This window comes from Tursiops truncatus, chromosome 20 (assembly GCF_011762595.2).
Source record: "Tursiops truncatus isolate mTurTru1 chromosome 20, mTurTru1.mat.Y, whole genome shotgun sequence".
NCBI classification, from domain to species: Eukaryota; Metazoa; Chordata; class Mammalia; order Artiodactyla; family Delphinidae; genus Tursiops; species Tursiops truncatus.
The window spans coordinates 33,478,750-33,500,584 of NC_047053.1; the positions used below are offsets into that span (position 1 = coordinate 33,478,750).

The window sequence follows — 21,835 nt, forward strand, 5'->3', positions numbered from 1 at the left end:
AAGTGGTTGGGATCTTTATTATGTTCATTATTTCTTTACTAGTTTCCTCAGATACACAGCCAGTGCCACACTTGTCCTCTTCAGCCTCACTGCTTTCCCTCCTAGAGTCTGGAAGTATACCAGGTGCTGAGAAGGATTAAATCATTTTTCCATAACAAGCAGGATTAATTTGTTCTGGATAACACTACGATAGCCAGGGAACCAAGTCACGTCTTCTTCCAGCTTAGTAACCAGTAATCACCAGAGTCTGCACCCCGTTTTCAAAGGCTTTATTGGTAGATATACTTTAGGAAAGGAACATCCATCCTACTGCTTCCAAGTTAGTGGAATGAAGAGCTGTGCCCAGGGACACATCAGGTGGTGCCAGAGGGGACTATGCTCCGTCCACCTCTTACTCATAAATCCAGTCAAAAGCACAAGACTTGTACTCAACCAGTTCTTCAGGCTTAAACCACAGGCTGATTTCTTTCTCAGCACTTTTTACTGAATCACTGCCATGAATGATGTTCCTAAGAAGGAGAACAATTTCTAGTTACATTTTAAAGTACAAAAGTCTGTTCAGTGGATAAAGCAAAGGACAGTCACTGAAGACCTTTTCAGCCAGTTGCTCCTTGAAGCAGCTGACCACCCCCAAGTATCTCCTCTTAAAAGCAACTATAAAACTATAAAAGTACTTAAGCCAAAGGCATCACTTGGTTCAACTTTATTATGCTTCTAAAATTTCAAAACAGTGCTTGTACCCAAGATTGCCACAAAACATTACTTCTCAAATTTTGAAAAATACAGGAATACACAGACCAAAACCCAAACTAGATGTGACGTATTCATTATCAACAGCCATTGCTGCTGTATTTTCTTACAACACTAATGTGCAAAGTCCAATCAAAACATTCACGCTTATTGACAATCCCTTTATTCCATTTGAGTCTCCTAACTGTACAAATTTTTGTAGAGATTCTGTATGAGTTAGGGAACCAAAAAGGCTAAAAGTGACACACCCTTGGACACAGCACCACAAAGGGCAGAGCCAAGGCTAGACCCCTTCCTTGCCCCACTATCCGCACTTTCTGCCGTCACGAAGGACCCACCGCAGGCAGCTCCCTTGTGCAATGCCTTGGCTAAAATTTTAAGTAGCCTAGAGAAGTAACTATTCAAGAAAGCGTTCATCCAATGATAATTACCACCTAATTTAAACGTTCAGAATTTTCTAAAATTGGAATGTGCCAAAAATGTTTGTTTTAAACCCAAGTTAAGTGGCTTTGAGGAAAAGTCATTAGTGTCCCTTGGAACTTACCTGCCAACTTGAATGCAGAAGTCGCCACGAATGGTGCCCGGCTTAGAATCCGCTGGGTTGGTCTCCCCAAGCATCACTCTCCCTGTCTTCACTACATTCAGGCCCTCCCAGACCTTGACATTAGGGAAGAGGAATTTCATCAGTTCTGCCATTCAGGACCACTGAAAACAAACATTTGCCTCTACCTAACAGCACGTATCAGTAAGACCAATCAGTGACATGATTATCAGCCATCCCCAGTAGTAGTAGGGGCCGATATAAAATACTCCATACTCCATCCCAAGTGTATTGCTAGGATACAGAGAAAAAGTCTGCCCAACTTGGGGACTTCCCACTCTGGCTGAGACAGAGATTAAAAAGACTGAAGAATCTTTATGCAGCCACAAACAAAAAATAGTGGTGAAAGGGTAAAGAAAAGTGAGCAGACTGGAACAGGATCAGTGGGAAGGGCATCGCAGAAGACTGTTAGAGCAAGACATGGCAAAGACTGACATGAAAGGGGAAAATGTATTCCAGGGAAAAGCAGAAAGAAGAAAAGGTCACCCTCAGGGAACAGGAAGTAGGGCTTCTTTCCCAACAATTTTATTAACTCCCTATTATACCCTCTACCTCTATTCACTTCATTTCCAATTGGACATTAATGCCACAGGAAGAAATAGACCAGTTCATTTCTAGCACAGGATCACAGAGAACTCTTTTTAAGTTCTGATTCTCACTTCCTTTTTCCTCCCAAGTTCCCAGTTGGTCTGTAAACTAACTCACTCCAGCAGGCTGCCTTTGTAAAACAAGGAATTTGGAGCATCTGCAGAAGATGTCTAAAAAGGAACATGAAGACACTGAGCAAACCCAGTTACCTATCAGCCGTTACTTCCTTGGTTCCCTCTCCTCCAGCACAAGCACTTACCATGGCCACAACCGGCCCAGAGTTCATGTACTTCACCAGCCCTGGGAAGAATGGGCGGTCTTTCAGGTCAATGTAGTGCTGCTTCAGGAGTTCCTCAGAGGCCTGGCATTGAAGAGGAGGTACCAATTAGGAAGTAAAGTAGAAAGGCTCAAATATGGCTCTATCCCATCCTCAGAACCTGCCCACCTCCCCCCACCAGTAACATGGTAGGTTCTCTAAAAGTCTGGGTGTGTGTTTTAGCTCACATTCATAAGGTGTGTATTTAAAAAAAAAAAAACCATCCAAACCATGAAACTGATGCTATCTTAGCGGAAAGATTGTTCTGATCATGAAGACACCCTCATGTCAATGACCTGACGGATGTTATAATCCTTAGAAAGAGGTGGTTAGGGAGTGAAGTGTTGGCTGCAATCAAAGGAAATATGCCAGACAGAGGTCATATCAAACCCTCTGGCCCATTCCTAATGCCCTTTTAAACATTTCAGATGTTAACTGAGAAAGCTTGGTTTAAATTTCAGTTCTTAGGTACTTATCCCCTAAGGTCCAGATCTGTACCCCAAATTGGAAGATAAAGTTACTGCCCTATGCCAAAGGGAGCCTGCAGAGAAAGGGCAGAGTAAGGCACACCCCACCTAAGACCTCAATCATCTCAGAGTTGCAAGCTGAAGCACAAAAGGATTCCAGCCTCCATCCCGTGCCTGGGTGGACGTGCGTGGGCCCGGGGCGCAGACCTCATCCACTCCCTGCTGCCCCCCTGCGGCCCACTGCCCGTCGCAGCCGCGGGAAGGAAGCAGCCCCGGAGCCTGAGTCACGTCACCTCCGCTTAACCTTCCAGGGGCGTCTGTCCCCCCGGGCCTCGGGGAAGGGTCTAGCGGGCCCGTGGAGCCCTGGGGGGGGGGGGGGGGCGTTGAAGGCCCAAAGCAAAGGGGTATTCGCGGGTCCGAAATCAGCCAAGGGGGACTCTGACTAGGAAAAGACACTCGGATCGACGCTGCGGGTAAGGAAAACCACCCGCGACCTCGCCGCCGCGGGGGGAGGGGAGCGGGGCGCGTCACCTGAAGGAACTTCATGGCCACAAGGCGGAATCCCTTCTGCTCGAAGCGCTTGATGATCTCGCCCACCAGGCCGCGCTGCACGCCGTCGGGCTTGATGGCGATGAAGGTGCGCTCCGCGTGGGCCATGGTCCTGCGGGCGGCAGGTGCGGTCAGGGCGTCGCGGCCGCGTTCACACGGGCCTCGAGGGGGCCCGGACCCCGGGCCGGAGGCCACGTGGCTCCCGCGCCCGCCAGCCGCTACCGCGGGGACACGTGGCCTGCGGGACGCCTCAGCCCTACCAGCGCCGCGCCGCAGCCCCTCAGCCGTCCCCGGGTGCCCGCGGAGGACACTCGGCAGGGGTCCCGGGGGAGCGCCCGGCCTGCGGGACCGAGGGGGCCCGAGGGCGGGGAGGGATAGGAGCCGCCGTCTTACCGGTAAGAGGGCGGGCGCGGGCGGCGACACGGGCCTGAGCCGAGAGCTTAGCAACCGGCACCGCCGCAGGGAGCCCGCGGAGGAGGGGCCGGCGGCGGCCACACCCCGGACGGCCCTCCACCCAACCCGCGAGGCCGGGCGCTTCCGGACGACTCTGTCCACGCCCCGGGTTTGTAGAATAAGCCAGCGAGGGCTCCAGGGGCAGGAAGTGATTTCTACCCCACCTGAATGTGCCCGAAGTAGAACTGCGCGCGTCCAATCCAGCTCCTGTCTTCAGTACCTCCTCACGCGCGCGCACGCAAACCTCTACTGGTCTTGAGTCAGTACCCCGGCCAGTACCATCTGCTTTTCCCCATTCACCGAGCACCCAGAGCTGCTTTCTCTCCTCCCCGTCTAGCACAAGTCCTTATCCTACCTGTGAAATCCAGTTTCCCCTTCCCTCCCCTCTGCTTGAGCCCTGCTTCAAGCCCTCCACCTCCCTCATCCGAACTGGCGGCCTCCCAATGCGCGTCCACCTCACTTCTCCCCGCAAGGAGCCTCCCTCAGCACCCTCCCCAAACACCATCTGACCCTCGGCCCTGCTTTGATGACTCCCCCTGCCTGGAGGATGGCATCCAAGGCTAATTTAGCAAAATACCCCATACCCTGCTCCCTCCTGCCTGTCTCCCCACCCACCTTCCCAGCCCAGTTAAGCTGCCCTGTTCCCACCCTGAGATGATGATCTCTGCCCCCAGCATCATTGTGTGGCCAGGTTATCCAGTTCAGCCTGAGACACACCCTTGACAAGATTCTAGATTCTCTCATAGAAATCAGGCCTGTCATACATTTGCAGACAATCCCTATCTCTTCTCTGCCTGACAAACCACTAGCCACCCTTTGGTGGTGCCCAGCTTCCCTGGAGGAGCCAGCAAGCCCCTCCTCTCAGTAAGTGTACACTCACCCCCACCCCCACCCCCACCCCCCCCCCCACCCCCACCCCTCCAGCAGTGCTTACAGCCTGAGGTGGGCAGAGCCCCTGAGTCTCTCTCCTCAGGGCGGTGAGCTGACTACAGGAATCATGTGTCATCACCCTAGTGGTCCTGGCACTGCACTGATAACCTGTGTTAGATGCTGTGACAGTCCAGGCCTCTATTATACCTTGCTGGCTTTCCAAACTTCTAGTTGCAGAGCATTAAACCACAGTACACGAGCAGTCTTCATTCTGGAGCAAGGACACCCAGTGTTCCCTTGGGCCTCAATCGGCAGTACACTTTTATTTGGGCTTCCTTTTGAGGGTTAGCAAATGTCAATTGTGGGAAAGAGTGGGAATTTCACTGGATATTTCTCCGCGGAGCCGTTTGCCCCTTGGTCTGGTCACTACCTTGCGGTACAGCCAACAGCAGCCCTCTGCCTTTCACCTCTCCTTTCCTTCCTGGGAAGACTGTCCTTAACTGTGGAAGGTATAAATGAAGAGGCAAGGGGGCAGGGCACAATCCTTAAAGAATGACACAGCCCTTGAGAAAAACTGGATACAACAAGAACTGGTTAGAACCGACTAGGCCCAAGATGGTGGAAGATTCAACTTCCAGTAGAACCTGCGCCTCATTATACGCTCACTGTAATACATTAGCCTGCTAAATGACACAACCACCGGCACCATGACAGTTCCAAGGCCAACCATAAAGGCCAAAAAGTGGGCAGTGGCCCAAATCCTGGAAATCCCTGAGCCTTCTCCGAGGTAGTTAGAATATTCCTCCCACTCCTTAGCCTATGGAATTACCCAGCCCATGAAAACCAACCACCCCCGCACCTCGGGCCTGCTCAGCCTTCTGACACAGACTGCATTCTGTCTATGGAATTGTAACTGAGCAGGACCCTGTGGGGCCTTCTGGGGCAGACCCTTCCCCCATATCCTCTGCTCTAGCTCCTCTCTGAAGTACCCAGATAACAGTACCTGATGCACATTTCCTGAGTTGTTTTACAGATGTGAAAACCCCCCACCAAATGGAAGATATTAACTATTTGATGACCATGAACACATAGCCCCCAGGCCTCCTGGAGCCTAAGGACTGATTATGTTAACCCCTGGGGCACCACCCTGTTACTTCACCATCAACCAATTAGAGAACTGTGCACAAGCTGATCACATACCCTGTGACACACACACCCTCTCCCCCACCCCACCCTTCACCCCCCCACCCCTCTACCCCACCCCCCACCCACCCCCACCCCCCCCCCCGCCAACCTGGCCTTTAAAAATGCTTTGCTGAAACCCTTTGGGGAGTTGGGGGTTTCAGGGGCATGGGCCACCCGTCTCCTTGCATGGCCCTGCAATAAGCCTTGCTCTGCTCCAAACTCCAACGTTTAGGAATTGTCCGGCCTCACTGTGCATCAGGCACACGAACACAAGTTCAGTAACAGAATGTGCATCTCTCTCAGTCAACCTCTTTGACTTCACTATGGCTTGCTCTTAAATTCTTTCCTGCGCGAAGCCAAGTACCCTCACTTAGCAGCCTGTCCCAGGAGCTCGCCCAAGACCTGGGACATGACCATTCTCTCGCACCCCATTTTCCTGCAACATCTTTACAAAGGAAGAGGAAGAAGGTGGTCTTCTCCCCTCCCCACTTTTCCTTTGATTATAAAAACGTAGCCCACTTAGTTCTCAGGGAAAAGCCCTCTTGCCTGCCCACTTGTATCCTTCACAAGTGTCCTATATTAATAAATCTACTTCTTACCTATCACTTTGTCTCTTGCTGAATTCCTTCTGTGCCAAGACATAAAGAACCTGAGCTCCATTAAGTCCTGAGATGAGCTGTGCAGTTTCATGACCCTCCTGCCTCGCTACACACATATTCATTCCCCCAAAGTCCTGGTACTCTATTTCACTCCCCATTCTTTGTATGAAACAGAAACACATCTATTCCTCAGCTGCCCAAACCAAAGGTGGCCCCCCATGGGAGAAATCCTTTCACAATGTAACTTATAGCAAATCATCATGTTGTACATTTTAAATATCTTACAATTTTATTTGTCAGTTGTATCTCAATAAAACTGGGGGAAAAAAATCTAAGCAGGTACGGTACATAGAAGTGGTGATGGTGATAAGGCTCTGATCCTTGAGGTGGTCCAGAGATTCAGTTCCCTCCAACCAATCCAAGACGGTTACCACCCCTATATCCGCCTTCCGGCAAGTTGGGAAGGGAAGTATGATTATCCCTTCCTTTTCAGGGTACAACCTTGAATTTACCACCTTCACTTTTTCGTGTCTCTTTGGCCAGAACTTAGTCCTGTGGCTGTATCTAGCTGCAAGCTAATACAATCACGCTAATTAACATCACAACGGCTTCCTCCGGTTACCATTTCCTTTCCTTCTTTCTATCTACCTTTCTTTCTCTCTCTTCCTTCCTTCCTTCCCTCCCTTCCCCCCCCCCCTCTCTCTCTCTCTCTCTCTCTCTCTCTCTCTCTCTCTCTCTCTCTCTCTCTCTCTCTCTCGTGATGAGAGCACAGATCTACCCTCTTAGCAAATTTCAAATATATAGTACAGTATTGCTAACTATAGTCACAGTGATCTACATCAGATCTCCAGTTTGAACTTTTAAGTAAATGATAAGTAAATTTCCATCTTGTCTCTATTAAAGCAACCAAATCAATATCCTAACTAATCAAAACTACTCACAAGATATCTTCTGCTTCTTTTGAGGTCATCCCAGAAATCCAGGCCCACTATCCACATAGCTTCTTGGCTTTGGAGTAGTTACAACTTCTCACCCTCCCCCAGCCACTGAATCCCTGAGAGCTTCTCAAGGGCAGGAAGGGTATCTTTTATTTCCAGGGAATCTTCGATGCACAGGACAGTCTTGGCAACGTAGCAGATCCCGGACAGAGAGCTGTTGACTGGCTCAGTGCCAAGAGTGGATGGAATGCAGGGGGAAGAGAGGGACAGGCAAAGAATGTGTGTGTATGTGTGATCTCTCAGGCCAATATAACTTTTATAGTATTTACACTCTCTATTAGCTTAGGTTAGCCAGAATACGTGAAAAAGAAAAAAGAATACAAAGCAATACGACAATACGAAGTACCTTACTCAATGACTCCTTCCTTGAGATGAAACATTTTAATCTGATGACAGCACATAACACTGTACAGGGAGCATCCACAGCTCCAAGAGTTTCCCTCCAGATGAAAAGCAAGTTCTCAGAAATAACTAGATTTGCTATGACCTGGCCCCTGCCCATGAGAGGGAGGGGAAGTGGGGTGGGACAAGCACTGTGGTCTGCTTCCATGTCACTCGTAGATCCAGTTCTGAGCACAGCTCTTGTAATTCACCAGTTCCTCAGGGTGAAACCACAAGCCAATCTCCTTCTCTGCACTCTCCACAGAATCACTGCCATGGATAATGTTCCTGGATGGGAAAAGAGATGGCCACATTACCAAGGTCAGAAGGATTAAACTGCCCAGAAGCTCCCCTCATGTCCATTGCCAGAAAGCCTACAGCCACTGGAGCAGAAAAAACCAAAGCTCCATGTACATTATTCCATGTCAAAAGAAAAAACCCATGACTGCCACTAATGTAAGGATAAAGAATGCCCTCTCCACGTGCAGCCCTCCTAGCAACACTGATGCGAGCAGCGGGAGCCTCAGGAAGGACTCTGGCCAGCAAAGCGCATTGTACCAGGTTCTACTCTCACAACAGAGGCACAACCATAGTGATGTTGATGACCAAAGGCAGGGGGCCTGCAAAGCCAAACACCAATTAAGAAGGAGGAGAACAATAAACTCTGATTACAAATTGCTCTGTATATGGTATCATGTCTACCCTCAGCTTCAGAAACCCAAATTCTTGTGGCACTTGGATTTTAGAAAAGAGTAAAATGCACCGACTCTCACCTGCCAACTTGGATGCAGAAGTCCCCACGGATGGTCCCAGGTTTGGAGTCCACAGGGTTGGTCTCCCCAAGCATCACTCGACCTGTCTTCACAACATTCAGCCCCTCCCAGACCTCCAAGGAGAAAAGAAGATACGGTCAAGGAAGGAAACCAATCTCAGCAGAAAATCTGAAAACTATTAATTCCAAAGAAAAAGAAAAAGCACCCCCTTAAAATGACATTCATTCATCGAACAAATACTTATGGGGCATCTAAGTGTTCCAGCACTGGGTATATTGGTCTCCCCGCCCTCCTCTTGCCTTTCTACAATCCATTCTTGACACAGAGTGGCCCTTCTAAAACACCAAGTGTAGAAACCTCCCATAGCTTCCCAGCACTCAGGAAGTACAGGGCTGAGACAGCCCTACATAATCTGGCCTCTGCCTGTGCCTATGGATTAATCTCATCCAACCTTCCCTTTCACCCACCAGGCTTCAGTTACGCCAAGCGTCTTTCTGTACCTCAAAAAGTTCCCCACCCCAGGTCCTTTGCACATGCTATTTTCATGGTTGAGAATGCTCTTCACTGTGAATTTGTACACAGCTGGCTCCTTCTCATCCACATCTCAGCTTGAAAATCACGTTCCTTGACCACCCAGTCTAAAGCGCTCACTTGCTATCACATAATCCTATTTCATTTCTGTGCATATCGCTAATCATTAGCTGATATATATATGTTTTTTGGTTTCTTTATTATCTGCCCATCCTCCCTTTTCAGGATACGTAGGCAAGGAAAGCTATGAAAACAGTTACCTATTTTGTCTCATTCATGATTGTATCCCCAGTGTCTAAAAGAGCCTGGCACAAAGATGACAACCAATACATACTAAGAGAAGAATCACTGCAATAAACAAGACACAGTCTCCCTCACCTCCAGGAGCTTACAGTCAGGCATATCTCTCCTGATTTCTCCCAGATGGGAGTCTTCAGTTCAGCAAGCAAAGGTATTTTGTCTTTGGTGAGCCAGAGAGCTGACTCATACCCTCAATGTCCAATGCCCTAGCCTCAGAATCCTCTGCAACAATGAGGACCTGGCCTTAGAAGCAAGAATCACAACATTCACTCTTCACTCCCAGCTGAGTCATTCACATCAACATCCCACACATGTTACACTCACCATGGCAACCACTGGCCCTGAGTGCATGTATTTCACCAGGCCAGCAAAGAATGGACGGTCCTTCAGGTCAATATAGTGCTCCTTGAGAAGGTCTTCAGAAGCCTATCCCACAGGATAGAGAAGAGAATTGATCCCAAAACTATCTAAGAACCAGCAATTTAGTTATTTCCCACTTACCCATCCTGCTGTTTAAAACGTGAGCTCTCAGCTCACTTGTTCTATTATAACCCAATTCACTCTTGACTTTACCAAAGGGAAGAAGTGACAGGGACTAAAAGTGCTTCAGCTTTGTACCAGTTTTCCCCCTACTGTCCTTGATTGATCAGCATAAAATTACAGAACATTAGAATTGAATCCAGCCATGGTATTTTACACAGGAAGACTAACAATACAATAAATTTCCACGCCCAAGCAAGCCTCAGCTAAAATGTTACAGGGAGGTGGTCTCAGCATTGGATGAGAAGCAAACTGAACCAGGCCATTTCTCTTCATATTTATTCAGAGAATAAAGGCCTTAATTAATTAAATCTAATTTTTTTTTAAAGAAAAAAAATTTAAATAAATAAATAACCCTGTAGGCTCATGGCAGCTATCCCTCCTCCCATTCTTCACCAAGTCCATGCCCTTGATAGGAAACTCAGTATAAAGGACAAAATGTATGCACTTAGAGGTCAGAGAGACCTGGGTTAAAATCCCAGCTGCATCACTGACTGGATAACCACACATTACTTAACTTCTCCAAGCCTCAGCTTCCTATCACTAACAACCACGGGAAAAGGATTAAGTACCTCTCTGGGTTGTCACGAGACCTAGATGAAAAAACACATGTGCCCAGCACGTGGTAAATATCCGATCAACAATACTTTGATTTCACTTTACCTTCAAAACTGATGAACCTAGTTGCAGGGCAGGAATAAAGAGGTAGACATAGAGAATGGACTTGATGACATGGGGTGGGAGGTCGAAGCTGGGGCGAAGTGAGAGTAGCATTGACGTGTATACACTACCGAATGTAAAATAGTTGGCCGGTGGGAAGCAGCCGCACAGCACAGGGAGATAAGCTTAGTGCTTTGCGATGACCTAGAGGGGTGGGATAGGGAGGGTGGGAGGGAGGCTCAAGAGGGAGGGGATACGGGGACCTGTGTATGCATATGGCTCATTCACTTTGTTGTGCAACAGAAACTAACACGGTATTGTGAAGCAATTATACTCCAATAAAGTTGCATTAAAAAAAAACCTAATTTAATATACAAACTCTCTGGAGAGCACTGCTTGTCCAATACCTGGCTCGAATCATTCTGTCCCACTCTCCCCTCAGCACTAACATCAGTCTTCTCCCTTTTATATTAACACAGTTTTTCTAAAACATCACACAGGAACTAAAATGCAAATCAAACTAAATTTAAAATTCCTTGGCGACCCAGTGGTTAGAACTTGGCGCTTTTACTGCCAGGGCCCAGGTTCAATCCCTGGTCAGGGAACTAAGATCCCACAAGCTGTGTGACCCACCCTCCACTCTTTTTTTTCTGATTCATTCATTAAAGTTGACTCTTAATAGGAAAAAAAGATGATCCCCTAATGTACTTGCTTTGAGAATTTAAATTCTTATTTCCCAGGTCTGTTTGCAGATGGGTTCTTGGTCAATCAATCCTTTGCATTTTTTGAAATATTGTTTTGTAGGTATCTTGCAAGTGAGTCTGCCCTCTGCTGTTTCAGGTGGGCTGCCCCAAGGGCAAAATCACAACTTTCCTCTACATGCCCTGATGGTGCCTAATATATGCTAGACAGTAGGCAGGTGTTAACAATGATAGAAAGACGTCCTTGCTGAAAAACAACCTGCCTCAAACGGTGGGGGACAGTGCGGGGGGGGGGTCTCTAAAATTATCTGCTCAGGAAGCTCACGATCAGGAGCTCAAACAAGCCCAGGGCTTTGCGTCAGAAATCACAGTGCTGCAGTAATATGTGGAACCCTGCATTGCCAAGAGGAAAGGGAGGCTACTTCTGAAAGTCGCAAATAACTTTTTTGCTCCAAGACTCAGCGGAGATGCCACCGAGGAGTTTCCGGGTTTTAGGACATTCGTGTTCACCCTAAATGGAGACGCCTAAAATGAGCTGAAGGGAGAAACAGAGAGGCTGACCTATGATGTTCTCCTATTTCTATGAAACAATAGAAATAGCAAGAATGAAGTCCACGTACCTGCATGAATTTCATGGCAACGAGGCGGAATCCCTTCTGCTCAAAACGCTTGATGATCTCTCCCACAAGGCCGCGCTGGACTCCATCAGGCTTGATGGCAATGAAGGTGCGCTCGCTATTGGCCATGGTCCTGGGGATAGACGGGTGGAGGGATGAAACAACACCACAAACAATATCCTGCCTACATCATTATCCTTCTCAAGGGGATTACCTCCCTAAAGCTGGTTTAAATCTGCAACGTCAACTCCAGGACTCTGGTAAAACCTAATTCCTCCTCAGTCCCCTCATCTATGAACTAATACCCCAGAGTGGGGAAGGGTCCAAAAGCAGGGCCTATACTTTCTATTTCATTTGATTTAATAAGCTTCTGTTAAGTCATGTTAAGAGGACATGATTGCCAGTTCACCCTCGATCTGGACTCAGGCAATCGGAGGCTCCGCACCCTTTTCCTGTCCCTGGAATATACACTCTGTACACTGTTCCCACAGTAGGAGCCGTTACAAGGACACAGCCTTGAGAGGGTAAGGTGTTGTTGAGACCATCTGGACTGAACATGTGACTGAACCCAGTTAAACTATATAAGTTTATATAAACTATATAAACTTTAAGATTCAGGTGGGTGGGTACAATGCAGCCAGCCAAGACAAGCCTCATATGTATGTTCCCTTACTTATTAAAACTGCTACCTTCCAACCTGGAGTGGTCAACCTCTTTGGTCTCTCCTGGTCCTCTCTGTACAGGGGCCAGTGTGTGGACTGACAATTTGTGAGCCAGCCAGGAGACTGAAGAAATGGGCCTTGGGAAAGAGGCATCCCTGGGGGAAATCCCAAGCTGAACATCGACCTCTATGTGGGGAGGGTGGCCTGTATGTTTGATACTTGCAGACCACCACATGAAAACAAGGATGCCCCGAGAACACCAGCTGCTTTATTGCATTTATTAGAGAAACTACACAGAGCAGCAAAGAAGGAAAATGAATGGCTGCCACAGTGGGCTGGCCTCCACTGAGGGCAGGCCACTGGCCACAGATGCACAACTAGAGGCTGAAGCTCGAGTTAGACAGTTGGAAGAAGAGCTGAAGTTAGAGAAGAACGTGCAGGTGTCCACTGCTCTGCCAGCTTTGGGGCTGGCAGACAAGATGAGAGAGCAGGATTATAAACTGGAGATCTTAGCTTGTCATATGACAAAGCTAGGAGAGCACAAGCTGCTGCAGATTAATGTCCAAGTGCTGTGTCAAAGCCTGATTAGGACACTAAGAGACAGAAACCCTGGGAAAGTGAGGAGCACAAAGGGGAGGATGTTGTGGTGATTGAGAATGAAACGGATGAAGCGCCCCATGCTGTCCGACGCCTAATACAAAGAAAAACTTTAAATAGTTGTTACCCTAGACTTCTGATAATAGAGAAATACACCCCAAAACTCTTAAGAGAAAACTTGCATTCCTTCTCTGTTCCTTGAAGTTATAAATCTTACCATGTCTTTGAAATGTAAACACCACAGGAAATAACTAAAACACTGCCCACAGACCAAAGAAAAAGGGGGGGGGGCGGTGGTGAAAACACAGACTGCTATAGGAGCACCCTCACACAAAATCTAGTCCACAGTTTCCCTAAGATTATTCATCAAAGGCAAGTACAAATTTTTTTTTTTTTTTGGCCACGCTGCGCGGCTTGAGGGATCTTAGTTCCCCCATCAGGGATCAAACCCATTCCTCCTGCAGTGGAAGCATGGAGTCCTAACTACTGGACCACCACGGAATCCCCAAATTTTTAAAATCTTCTCGCAAATATCAGTAAAAGGCTTCAGCCATGTGGGCGGATACTTGATTCACGGCTAAAGTTCTGGAGAGAAAGCTATGGATTCTCTGTTTGTATCTGTCAGTATGTTCGTATGTCTATGGATTTGTTATATATAGGTGATGTTTTTCTATCTCCAGAGAGTATTGTCAAAATTAACTTGTAAAAGAGCTCTATTTAGCTGGCCTAAAGAAAAATAAGCTTTGATATCAATAGTGTACTTATATAAAGCTGAAACAATTTTCTTTCATCTGCTCAAAGGACAAAGTTTTGTTGGACTACTGGTCTGTTCCTTATGGGACTGTAAGAGGTTTTCCTTTACCTTTTGAGTAACCTGCCCAGAAAAAAGATTCTGTGGTTTTATCCAAATAATTTCTTGTGCTTCATGTTGTCTTTATCACATCTTCAATTACTTAAGAAAACTGAATCTTCTCTATTAAAAGAGCTAAGGTTTTTTTTTACAATCATGTAACTTTCTGTATTTGCCTTTGGAGTCTTTGTCACTTAAGTTAAATAGATAACTAAGTACTGCTTCACAGTGAGCTAAGATCCTATTTAATCTAGTGTTTTAAAACCTTTTGGTATTTTTGACAAGCTCCCCCAAAATCTAATTCTAAATAAAGTTATGCTGACCTAGAACTAACTCTGGGATTTTCCAGAGGGCCCCTGGAACGTCTCAAAAGACGTATTCTCTTTCCTTATAAAAGAGAGCTATTAAACTAATTAGCCTATTTGATATATTAAATTATATGGGAAACGCTGTCAAATAAGAAGTGATGTTAGGGACTTCCCTGGTGGCACAGTGGTTAAGAATCTGCCTGCCGATGCACGGGACACGGGTTCGAGCCCTGGTCCAGGAAGATCCCACATGCCGTGGAGCAACTAAGCCCGTGCACCACAACTACTGAGCGTGCGCTCTAGAGCCCATGAGTCACAACTACTGAGCCTACATGCCGCAACTACTGAAGCCCGCGAGCCTAGAGCCCGTGCTCCGCAACAAGCGAAGCCACCACAGCGAGAAGAAGCTTACGCACCGCAACAAAGAGTAGCCCCGGCTCGCCGCAACCAGAGAAAGCTCGCGCTCAGCAACAAAGACCCAGAGCAGCCAAAAATAAAATAAATAAATATAAATAAATTAAAAGAAAAAAAGAAGTGATGTTAAACTTTCTTTGGGCTATATTTGTATGAAATTCCTAAAAATCTGATATGTCCTGGTATGATGTTATTAGTTATAATTTTAAAATGCATGTCACAAAAACAATCAAATTCCCTTGTCGACTGTATTATAATGAACTCTCATCAGATCTTTAACCATGGCCATTTTAAAGTCTTTTGTCATTGCTGTACTCTGATGTTTTGCAAAACTGTTCCTGCAAAAATGCTTCACGTTCAAGGACTTTTATGGAAAAACTTTAACAAGCACAGGTTTCTGATACCTAAGATCAATTCGCCTTCATGTTGAGAGGGACAGTAATGGACGTTTCAAGGACTTCCTCACGGCTACCTGCACAGCCCCACCACACGTCATGGGATTATAGCCCAAGACCTGTACCTGTTCCCCTTCCCCACTTCAGTAAAACGGGCCCATTACATTGACGATATAATGTTCACATGTGAAGACTTGCCCCTGTTGCAGGACACTCTGCAGGCTTTGCTGGAACATCTGTGAGGGAGAGGATGGGCAGTGAATCCACAAAAAATTCAAGGCCCAGGCACCTCAGTAAAATTTCTGGCCGTCCTTCGTTTGGGTAAGATTCAAGTTGTCCCAGAAGTTGTCATTGATAATGTACAAGCCTATCCAACCCCTAAGAATGTGAAAGAGGTGCAAGCCTTGGTAGGAATTTGGGGGTTTTGGAGGACTTTTATTCCCCATCTGGCACAGGGCCTCCATCCCTTATACCACCTGGTAATGAGAGGGCATACGTGGGACTGGGGATCAGAGCAGCAGGCCGCCTTTCAGATGGCAAAAATATTAGTGAAGCAAATCGAAGTTCTGGGCATCTCCCAAGCCGGACTACCATTTGAGTTAGATGTGTCTGTGACTCCAGCACATCTGGGTTGGACAACAGAAAGAGAGTACCCCTAGGATTTTTGGTCCCTGGAAGGGGGCAGAAACCCAGTACACCCCCACAGAGTAACAGCTTCTAGCAGTGTACACAGCATTCCTCCAGGTACAGCCTCTCACGAAGAAACAGCACATCATGGTAAGAACTTCCCTTCCTTTGAAGGGGTTGTTCAGAATATGTTCCATCTACCCACCTCTGCCATGGCTCAAACCCCCCACACTGACTAAATGACACGTCTATCTGCAGCAGAGGAGTACCCTACCATCGGCCTGCTGTCTAGAAATGTGGGTGCTCCTAGGCCCTGTAGAGAATGCAGATCCTCCAAAGGTCCTGGCCCTGTTCCTGTGTCGGCCTGTAGAGAGGGAGCGCGGGAAATTCCCACTGATGCCTGATATACACATGCCCGGAAAGAGGAACAAACGGCAGCCTCCAGCGGGCTGGTGAGCCCTGGCCATTAATGTTTTGCACTGACAGTTGGGCTGTTCTAAAGGGATTGACCCTATGGCTTAGACAATGGAAAGACAAGAGGTGAATGATCATAAATAAGCCTTGTGGGGTCTGGATACGTAAAAAGACATTTGGGTTCACCTGCAAGAGTCTGAGGCACTCCTCACTGTCTTCCACACCCTGGCTCATAAGGCACTGACATCCTCTGGCAATCAAGAAGCTGATGCCCTGGGCCAGAAATGAGTCCTAGCAACTGACCCTTGGGTGCATAGGAAGAGGGAACACTGAAGTGCCCAGGGGGATGACATATTGCCAAGGATGCTGGTCTGCCTTTGAAATACAGTGACTCAATTAATGCAGTAATAGCATGTCCTGTGTGTTCTAAACAACACCCAAGGCCACTGCCAGAGGAGTCTGGGGCCACCCACCAGAGCTCCCAACTGATGTGAAACTGGCCAATTGATTATAGTGGCTCCCTCCTTCCTAGTGAGGGTTCTAAATATGCTCTGGTGTTTGTGGACACTGCATCTGGCCCAACCCAAGCTGTCCCCTGTTGCCTCACAAACCAGGCTGCCGCTATCGGGATTAGAGAAGCTAAGACCATGTATGGATACCTTTGTTGAATACACAGTGATCGGGGGTTATATTTCAAAGGTCATGACTGGCAAAAGAACATGACATCAAATGGAAGTTCCATCTCCCCTATAACCCACAGGCAGCAGGACTGGCAGAAAGGAAAAATGGAAGAGTAAAGCATCAGATTAAATTACTAACAGGTAAAAACACCTTGGCCGGGTGGACTAAAGTACTGTCCCAGATTGTGATGCATTTGAATGATCAACCAGTAGAACCTACGGCCCCAAATGCCAGACTGGGGACCCCTGACAAGACACCCAATGCCATACAAGTAAGGAAGTTTTGGGAAACAGCCACTGCCCCACCTTTCTCTGTGGATCCGTGTGCTGTGCTGCTGAGAACACTAAGTCCCATCATACCTGGGAAAGGAGTTATCTACTGGAATTTCCAATGGGATGTCTCACCGGGATGGGTGAATTCACACCTCTGGGTAAAGGAGACTCACTCAATCTCCACTGGGATCCTGCTGTCCTACTGCAAGCCGGACTGTTGAAATGTGCTATAGCTGGAATGAAACATGCATCTTTGAAAGAGGGGAGAAGGTGGGGTTCCTGGTCTGGCATATCCTGCCCCCAGTCCACCGCTGCCTGCCCCGGCCAATATGTATGGTATGTACAACCGGGTCAAGTTCCTAAAGCCACCAACCTCCCTCTCCTCCAGGCCAGATGGGCATGTTCCATTTTCTACTGGTACAATCATTTAGCCACCATCTTGGTCCCCTCCATTGGCCTGGAGGACATTACAGCATACAGAGAAGCCCTTACTAACTTCACCCAGCAAGCCTTAAATGAGAGCCTGCAAAGCCTGTCGTTACCAATCACTGAAATATCTTTCATGAGAAAAGCTGTCCTCCAAAACAGAAGAGCCTTGGACATTATGACTGCCTCATAAGGGGACGTAGGAAATCAATGGTTCAGATTATGGGGCTCTTCATAGAGAAAACTGTTACTTATTTGGGGACTCATCTTAATCCATGTTTTCTCTTGGATGTGCCTCTATACAGTTGCTGTGGCCTCTGCCTCCACTGCAGTCAGAGAGCTGCCAAATGAGCCACCGCCATGCTGGCAGAACCCCTTGCTAACCTCTCAGGGCACACTTCTGACCCTGCAGAAGAAGGGGGTGAGACTGCAAGGGCCAGTCACAAGCGGCGGAGTACTGGAGGAGGTCATAACTCTCAGCTGAACCCAGAAACTGGAGGCTCCTCACCCCGACCCCTGTCCTTGGAATGTACACTCTGCCTACTGTCCCCACAGTAGGGGCTGTTTGAAGGACACAGCCTTGAGAGAGTAAGGTGTTGTTGAGACCATCTGAACTGAACATGTGACTGTACCTAGTGAAGGCCTCTGCACATACTTTTAAAATCCTCGTGGGCGAGAGCAGAGATCTACTCGTCTCGCAACCACGCAAGATAGGCCTCAAGCTCCGTTGCTCCTTACGCCTGTTACCTACCAATCTGGAGTGGTCTGCCTTTCTTCAGTCTCTGCTTTCCTTCTGTGTACAGGATCCAGTTTTTGAACTAACATAAGCATCTACTGTGTACCCAATACTGTGGCAGAACTAAGGCAGGGGATGTAAAAAAAAAAAAAAAAGACACTATCTCTCAATTATCCAGATGAGGGACACCACAGTGATAATGTGAAAGTGATGACTGGTACAGGGCAGTCTAAAATATGGTTTGACCTACCGCCACAGTCATGGTATTAGAACTAGAAGGGGTTTTACAGATTATTTCATTACAATCCCCTTCTTTTACAAATGAGGAAACAGATCTAGAGCACCCGAATGAGGACCAAAGTCCAGATTTCCCAACCCTATGCAACTTATGCTGTATCATGAGATGTAATGAATATTCTGACTAACCAGTAAACGGCTGACTGTGGGAGAACTATTGCCATGAGTAATATCTGATATGCGACATCATGCTGGAAGGAAGCCTAGAAAGTATCTATTCCAGACTTTTCCTTTTACAGAGAAAAAGATCGGGCTCAGGACCTGCTCTGTCTCCACAAGATGAGAAAGGAGTCCGTTCACCTTGAAAGTCAATCCCTCTGTGGATAACAGCACCACCTCCTGGCTCTATCTTCCTGTACTTTATCTCTTATTTCAGCACCTTAACAATATGTTTGAATTTTCTGTTTTCTGTCTCTCCACTGGCCTGCCGCCTGTATACACGGATGGATTACTTCTGTGTCTGTCCCTGGTACCTAGCCACAGGGCCTAGCACTCAATAAGAGCAAAGAAAATGTCTTAAATGATAATCACCCTACACCTCCAAGAAAAAGAGACCAAGCCCAAGAACTGGCGGAGATCTCCCGGGGGAAGCTGGAGACAAGCATGGATTCCCCAGGAGAATATGGAGCTAAAGAGCTACAAACAGTCCCTGTAAGTGTCCTCCACATCCACCTGACACACACCTGTCATTCATTCAGAGCCCAGCACTGCGCTAGACAGAAACAAATAAGGCACAACCCCTGCGGTCGCGTCCTGATGAGAAAAGCAGCCACGGACAAAGGTGAGTCCACGTGGCGTGGGACGTGAGCTGACAGGGTTGCACCTGTCGAAAGGCGCTTCCCTCCCACCCCATCACCCTGGCCACCTCTCAGAGCGGAACTCATCCGACCTCTTCGCCTCCCCCTCCCCTTCCTCTCCCTTTCCTTTCAGTACCCCGAACCCTTCTCACCAATCCGGCTACTTGGGCTTCAACTCCTTCTGCTGCCACCGGCACCGGAAATGCGCCCCCGCCCCTCGTGGTTCCCGGCACCCGCCCGCGCGGAACGCTTCTGCCCAGATCCGCTGCGGGAGGGCCCATTTTGCAGAACACCACTCGCCTACGCTTCCTCCTGACAGTCGGATGTCATTCTAGGGAGCAATTTCCAAAGTTAAACTTCCGGTACTGTTTTTTCCTGCTCTTCTGGCTGGCTACCGCCATCTTTTTTTTTTTCCTTAAGATTCTGTGACTGTCCGTTTTCTCGAGCAAATTGGCTTCCCGCGAGGTGGCGCTCACACTTTTCATTGAGTCTGAACGAGCGCCTGACCTAAAAGTAGACGGTCGCCCTCGTTTTACATTTACTCATTCTTTCCAGCCTGTCAAGCAGATTTTTTATCGAGTAACTTCTGTGTGGCAGGTATTGTTTCAGGGTCTGGGGTATAACAGTAAACTTTGTTGGAGCTGGTTATGGGGACAAACAATAAATAAATGAGCAAATTAATATGAAATATATCATAGTATGCAAATGTTGTTAAGAAAAAGCAGGGCAAGGGCGGAAGGAAGATTGAAGCAGTAAACTACTTTAAAGGTTAAAGGAGGTGGCAGTAGAATAGACCTGCATGAAGTGAGGGAGCAACTCTGGTGATTACCCAAGGGCCAGTATTATAGTGGGCGTTGAGCGCTAGAAACTGCGGTTGGAGAGCAGCAAGATTATGTTTTGGGTGGGAAGTGATTGGAAGATTTTGAGTAGGGCGTCATATCATCTGATACACATTTTTTTAAAAAAAATCATTCTGACTGCTGTAGGAGGGATGGATGGGGTAAGATACAAAGCAGAATCAGGAGCCTTTTCAACAAATGTGCGGGAGCAATGGGACATCTATAGGCAAAAGAAGAAGAAACACCTCTACCTAAACCTCCCACTTTAAATGAAAATTCACTCCAAATGGATCATAGTTTTGTAAGTGTAAAACTATGTGGACAAAAAAAAAAAAGAAAATGTTGCCTGCCATTTCAGTAAACAAACACTGCTGCCTGACATCAAGGATCAGCCACTGTAGCCTCCCCAATGGTGCACACTGAAGGGAAATCAGGAGAAAAACAGGGTACTGGCCCTAGATAGTTAAGATGCGTATCAAATGAATAATTTCAATGAGCGTATTTTTTTTATCCAATGCAGCTTTTTGTGTGATTAGCAGTAATTTTTAAAAAAATTTATTGATGTATAGTTGATTTACAATGTTGTGTTAATTTCTGCTGTACAGCAAAGTGATTCAGTTATACATATAAATATTCCTTTTCATATTCTTTTCCATTATGGTTTATCACAGGATACTGAATATAGTTCCCTGTGCTATACAATAGGACCTTGTTGTTTATCTATCCTATATATAATAGTTTGCATCTGCTAATCCCAAACTCCCAATCCTTCCCTCCCCCACCCTTCTCCCCCTTGGCAACCACAAGTCTGTTCTCTAAACTGATTAGCAGTAATCTTTTGATGTTCCACTAACATGTTCCTTGTTTGTTTTTTTCAGCAAAAACTATATATCCTGGCTTCTCCCTTATCTCTTTGGAACAGTTCCTCAGAGCTATCTGAGAGATTGTCTCCCAAGCTATAGTCATCAGTAGGGTCATCAAATAAAACTTACCTCACTACTTTTAGGCTGTGTGGGTTTTTTTAGTCAACACTGTAAAAAGTTTAGGAAAAAAACATGGTAAAAAATCTTCAGGACCAAGGGCTAGGCAGAGTTTTTAGACTTGCCACCATAAGCACAGTTCATACAAGGAAAACGTTGATAAACTGGATCTTATCAAAATGAAAACCTCTGGCTCTTCAGAAGACCCTGAGAAGAGGATGAGAAAACAAGCTACAGGGTGGGAGAAAATATTGGCAAACCACATACACAACACAGCCCTTGTATCTAGACTATATAGAGAATTCTCACAACTCAACTGTTAAAAAAATATCCAATTAGAGAATGAGCAAAAGACAAGATATTTCACTGAAGAGGATATGCAGATGGCAAATAAGCACATTAAAAGATACTCAGCATCATTAGCCATTAGGGAAATGCAAATTAAAACCACAATGAGATATCACTACACACCTTTGATGATGGCTAAAATAAAAAATAGTGACAACACCAAATGCTCTCAAGGAGGTGGAGAAACTGGATCCGCTCACACATTGCTGGCAGGAGTGTAAAATGGTACACAGCCACTCTGGAAAAGTTTGGCTTCTTATAAAACTAAACATGTGCTTACCACATGACCAGCGATTGCACTGTTGGGTGTTTA

General features: G+C 46.9%; 2 protein-coding genes across 6 annotated transcripts; both read right to left on the reverse strand.

Moving 5' to 3' along the window:
- Positions 1-253: 253 nt before the first annotated feature.
- Positions 254-3,818, reverse strand: LOC117307509 (nucleoside diphosphate kinase B). Of its 2 annotated transcripts, XM_033846961.2 has the most exons (5): positions 3,665-3,818; positions 3,254-3,383; positions 2,199-2,300; positions 1,295-1,407; positions 254-509 (listed from the first exon to the last, which is right to left on the reverse strand). In XM_033846961.2, the coding sequence occupies exons 2-5, from the start codon at positions 3,377-3,379 to the stop codon at positions 392-394; spliced, it is 459 nt and encodes a 152-aa protein (XP_033702852.1). In that variant the 5' UTR covers positions 3,380-3,383; positions 3,665-3,818; the 3' UTR covers positions 254-391. The 2 variants fall into 2 exon arrangements, with proteins under 2 accessions (XP_033702852.1, XP_033702853.1); XM_033846962.2 differs by lacking the exon at positions 3,665-3,818 and having other exon boundaries at positions 3,254-3,646.
- A 3,924-nt stretch (positions 3,819-7,742) lies between these two features.
- Positions 7,743-19,629, reverse strand: NME1 (NME/NM23 nucleoside diphosphate kinase 1). 4 transcript variants are annotated; one of them, XM_019944491.3, is made up of 6 exons: positions 19,508-19,534; positions 17,232-17,332; positions 11,883-12,012; positions 9,686-9,787; positions 8,531-8,643; positions 7,743-8,045 (listed from the first exon to the last, which is right to left on the reverse strand). In XM_019944491.3, the coding sequence occupies exons 3-6, from the start codon at positions 12,006-12,008 to the stop codon at positions 7,928-7,930; spliced, it is 459 nt and encodes a 152-aa protein (XP_019800050.1). In that variant the 5' UTR covers positions 12,009-12,012; positions 17,232-17,332; positions 19,508-19,534; the 3' UTR covers positions 7,743-7,927. The 4 variants fall into 4 exon arrangements, with proteins under 4 accessions (XP_019800050.1, XP_019800051.1, XP_019800052.1 ...); XM_019944492.3 differs by having other exon boundaries at positions 17,187-17,332; positions 19,508-19,528; XM_019944493.3 differs by lacking the exon at positions 17,232-17,332 and having other exon boundaries at positions 19,508-19,629.
- Positions 19,630-21,835: the final 2,206 nt, after the last annotated feature.